This window comes from Impatiens glandulifera, chromosome 6, assembly GCF_907164915.1.
Source record: "Impatiens glandulifera chromosome 6, dImpGla2.1, whole genome shotgun sequence".
NCBI classification, from domain to species: Eukaryota; Viridiplantae; Streptophyta; class Magnoliopsida; order Ericales; family Balsaminaceae; genus Impatiens; species Impatiens glandulifera.
This window is the reverse complement of record NC_061867.1, coordinates 51,458,042-51,462,777: the sequence shown is the minus strand read 5'-3', so window position 1 is coordinate 51,462,777 and position 4,736 is coordinate 51,458,042. Positions and strand designations below refer to the sequence as shown.

At 25.8% G+C, this 4,736-nt stretch overlaps 1 protein-coding gene across 1 annotated transcript; it reads left to right on the top strand.

The window, feature by feature from the left end:
• Nucleotides 1-458: 458 nt before the first annotated feature.
• On the top strand, nucleotides 459-2,478 carry LOC124942537 (sm-like protein LSM7). The gene is made up of 5 exons (XM_047483064.1): nucleotides 459-559; nucleotides 1,289-1,370; nucleotides 1,573-1,644; nucleotides 2,043-2,095; nucleotides 2,205-2,478. The coding sequence occupies exons 1-5, from the start codon at nucleotides 557-559 to the stop codon at nucleotides 2,292-2,294; spliced, it is 300 nt and encodes a 99-aa protein (XP_047339020.1). The 5' UTR covers nucleotides 459-556; the 3' UTR covers nucleotides 2,295-2,478.
• Nucleotides 2,479-4,736: the final 2,258 nt, after the last annotated feature.

Sequence of the window (4,736 nt, the reverse complement as noted above, 5' to 3'; positions counted from 1 at the left end):
ATATAAAAAATAGATGTGATTATATCAAAATTATTTATAAAAATAAAATGAATAAGGAGATTATATATATATATATATCACTTTTATTTATTTATTTATTTATATATATATATATTAGGGTAATAAATTATAAATTAATAAATTAATATATAATTTAAAATATAGTATTTATTTTAATTATTTTTTATAAATAAAATAATCTTATTTTAATGAGAGAAACCTGGATTTCCACTTCTTTATTTTTTTCCTTTATTTATATATCGCAGCAGCGTTTGGGAGCGGGAAAAGGTTAACACAGTTCTAGGGCTTCCCAATCTCCAAATCGCCATTGAAGTTAAAACTTTGTAAGCTCCAGTATCTTCTTTCTCTATCTCTTTTATATCTATATATATACTCACATGAATCGTACGATTCTGTCTCTTCCTCTTAATCTGGATGTAAATCATATAACCTCTTCTTTTGATATGCTGAATCTTTTGCTATTCTCTTACGTATCCGTATTGTTTGGTTCTTCTTTGTTTGCAGATAAGCTGATTGCTAGAAGATACGATTCAGAATGGTATGATACTGTTTCCTTTAAAGGATCTTAAATCTTTAGGAAAATTTGATTGTTGAATAATATCTGGAATTTGGGAAATTTCACTAGAGATGAATTTTTTTATCTTGATTTAACTACTTTTTGATCGAATTCTCCGTGATATTTGTATTATGTAATTAAAAGTTATGATTGGATTATGTGCTTGTTCTGCATAATTAACATTCCCATGTAACCAAATCAGTGTTTTATCACATGTTCAAGACTTGGTATAAACAATGTTTGGATTATTAAAAGTCATACTTATGTTCGCTTTGAGGGATTTGGAGGTGAACGAAAGAGAATGAATGAGAGACAACACTATCATATCCCTTAGTTTACAGTTTTGGTTAGGAGGGGATGTGAATGGGGTTTTTTAAAAACTTCATTCTCTTCTAATTTGGATTAGAATGGAGGGGAAGAGAAAAGAAAAATAAAGGGTTAGAACTTCTCTTATCTTCCTTCACATTCCTATTATTTTTATACTTTTCTTCCCTTCCACGATCCTCTTTATCTTCTTAGCTAGACAACATAAAACTGATACTTTAAGCATCAGTGTTGCAGTCTACGATCAATTGCATTGCTTACGTCAAATGCTCTTAATAAGACAAAGCAACGATATCTTTGTATGTTTTAAGTGTGGATTGATATGTTTTGATCTTATTATCCATTAATGAATTTATCTTATATAGTACTGGTGTGTATTTCTTTCAGTCTGGCAGGAAAGAGACAGTGTTGGATTTGGCGAAATTTGTTGACAAGGGTGTCCAAGTTAAGCTTACTGGTGGAAGACAAGGCAAGTGTTCCTTTTTCCTTTTCTTGTGGTATATTATTCGTCATCTGTCAATACGGTTCCTTCCTTATAGCAAATCAAATAATTTGAACAAAACTTTCACTTAGACTTTGTCTGCATTATGTTGATTCAAAAGTTAGATCTTTCATGAACGTAATATTATCACTGTAATCTTTCTCATTGACTGTCTTAATGAACTCTGCAGTGACAGGCACTTTGAAAGGATATGATCAGTTATTGAACCTTGTTTTGGATGAAGCAGTTGAGTCCCTAAGAGGTATTGATCCATTGGCTTTGTACATATATGTAATCTAGCCATTTGACTTTTCAGTTTACATTTAAATCACTACTAGTATTAGTAGAAAGTTTCAACAAGTTACCTGCAATGACATTTCGCCATGACTATCTTCTATAGTTTGTTATACTGGTATTTTCTCACAAGACCCCATTCGAAAATTGCTCAATTATCACTGAAAGTGATTTTGTTTTTCTTGTATTTGGTATAAGAAAGATTGTTTTCTAGATCATGATCTAAATTGTTCATTGGATATAAAGATGATTTTTTTGAATCATAATCTAGATTTGTATGTGATTTTTCACTTCATTTGATAAAAAACGAATATTTTTGGACCATGGTTTTATATATTTAATTTGATTTTATTATTAACTGTGCAGATTCAGATGATCCACTGATAACCACTGACCAAACTAGGCAACTTGGCTTAATAGTATGTTTTTTATCCTCTATCCCTCAGAATCTCCGAATCTCTTTGGTTCGACATTTATAACATAATAAGCACATTCTAACCATATATTCAATCGACCCATAATCATCAGGTATGTCGAGGAACTGCAGTAATGCTTGTATCACCTACTGATGGTACAGATGAGATCGCAAATCCTTTTCTTCAGCCTGATGGAGCTTAAAAGCTGATTTTTAGGACTTTCACCACCCATTTTTAGTTAAAGAAAAGCCCTAAAGAAGAACTACATGTTTATTGTCATCCCTTGTATGATTATCTGTTTTGACTCTCAATTGAAGTAAGTTTTATTTGTGCACTTTTGGTTAGTTCCTGTTTTTCATTAGTTAGTATGATAAGAAGTTTGTTAAGAGACACATTTATTTTTATTCAAACCCTAAGTGGGTCTAGGGTTGAAAGCGGTTCTGTTCTTTCTTATTTTTCACTGAAAAATTCATCTCAACTTATGGGGGTCTATCTCAACTTGGTACAGAAAATTGATTATTTTGGTTCGATTTGCATTGGTTCAATTTTATTTTTATTGATCTCACAATATTGCGAAAATCGATTGTGTAACTTAAACATAAAAAACAAAATAAGTTAAAACAAGATTCATCTTATATTAATCCAAATATAAACATAAAAGACATCAAATACAAATAAAACATTTGTAGCCACAAAACTTAGAATGCAACAAAAAGAAAAAAAAACAACAAACTTGCAAATAGGTTTGATAATAATCTTAAAAAAATGATATTATTTACAAATTGTTATTTTCTCTATAATTTTTATTTTAATAATTTATGAATTATTGAAAAATGAGAATTGTTTGAGTTGAAATAAAGTAATAATTAGAAAAATTAAAATTATTGAAAGACAATTATAAAAACCAAATTAATGTGAAAATATTCAAAAGAAAAAAAAATAAAAAAGATAATGAGATTCCGTAGCATAACAGTTTCACAGATTTTCGAAAAAGAATCTCAGACTAGAAATTAAGATATATATGATTTATTCCTATTATAACATATAAATTACTATCTATATTTAAATATAATTCAAATTATAGTGCAATAGGTAACTTTTTACACATATTATTTTTTTTCCTGAAATATATATAAAATTATGCAAAGTTTTCGGAATGAGGGGCTGAGAGTTGTGGTTAATTTGGATATATATATGTGAGAGCAAATGAATACTTATGTCTGATTATGGTTGACCCGCCCATAAACTTAAAACGGTTAAAAATAAAATAAAAAATTCTATAAGTATGTTTCGAACTCGCAACCTAAAAAACAAATACAACCCTTTAAACAATTAGGCTAATAAGACTTTATATTTTAAATTAAACACCAAATTTAATTAATGCGAGATGTTTTAGATAATAATATTAATATAGAAAATCATAGCCAAACAAACAAACATAGGCTGATTGTTGGCTGGCTGAAATTTAGATTATTTATTGAAATACTGTTTTTTTATTGATTGTGATTATAAAAGATATATGATACTTAAAAAAAATTATTGTATCTTAATTTGTTTTTTTTATAATAATAAATAAAATCTTAAAACATTTTTTCAATAAATTTAAAATTTAAAATATAAAATATTTAGTTAAATATATTTTTAATTTTTTAATTTAATTATTTTTATTAATTTATTTTAAAATTTTATTTTTATTTTTAACAAATATTTTTTTATTTCTTTTATTTCCACTTTTAAGTTAATAATGTATTAAATATATACATATATATTAATTTTTTTCTTTTTAATTTTTTTTTTCAATTCAAACATATTATTTCAAATATTATTTCAAGTATATAATGTTTTATTTTGTTTTTTTATAATAATAAATAAAAAAATCAATCATTTAAAAACATAACCTATTTAGTTAAATATATTTTTAAATATCTTTGGTAAGTTATATATTTTTCTTAAATATATATAAGAACATTATAAATTAAAATAACAAATATTTATTATATTTATTAATTATAATATATATATATATTATAATTAATAATTTTAATACTAAAAAAATACATTATTAAAATATCTTACCCCATATATATCATTAAATTATCTTTGAATGATGCATTTTTAACCTTAATCATTCTCAATTCCCATTATACTTAAACATTCGAGTATGTCTTTTTGATTTTTGCTCCCACTCTATAGAAGATTTTTGCAGTCTTCAAGGTGCATTCTTAAACATTCGATTACACTTTTTGACATGATCTTAGGCCTTGAATTACCTCGTTGACGAACCCTTAGATTTTCTCACCAATGTTTGCTTTACTCAAGCTGACATTCTCAGCATTCGATTAAACTTTTCGGCATTAACTCACCTAGCCGACAATCTCGTTTTTGTTTCATCTACCAATGTTCGTGCACCCACATATAATAATTATTTTTTGAGGATTTAAACTCAGGTCTTAAGAATGTTAACACTTTAACCGTTAAACCACTTATAATTATTGAAATAATTTTATATATTTGTTTATGTATATATATTTTGTAAGCTACATTTTAAATAACTATATATATTAAATAAAAAATTTATATTTAAATAAAAAAATATATAAAAAAATAATTATATCTCTTGTCCTAATATTAAATAAAATTATTT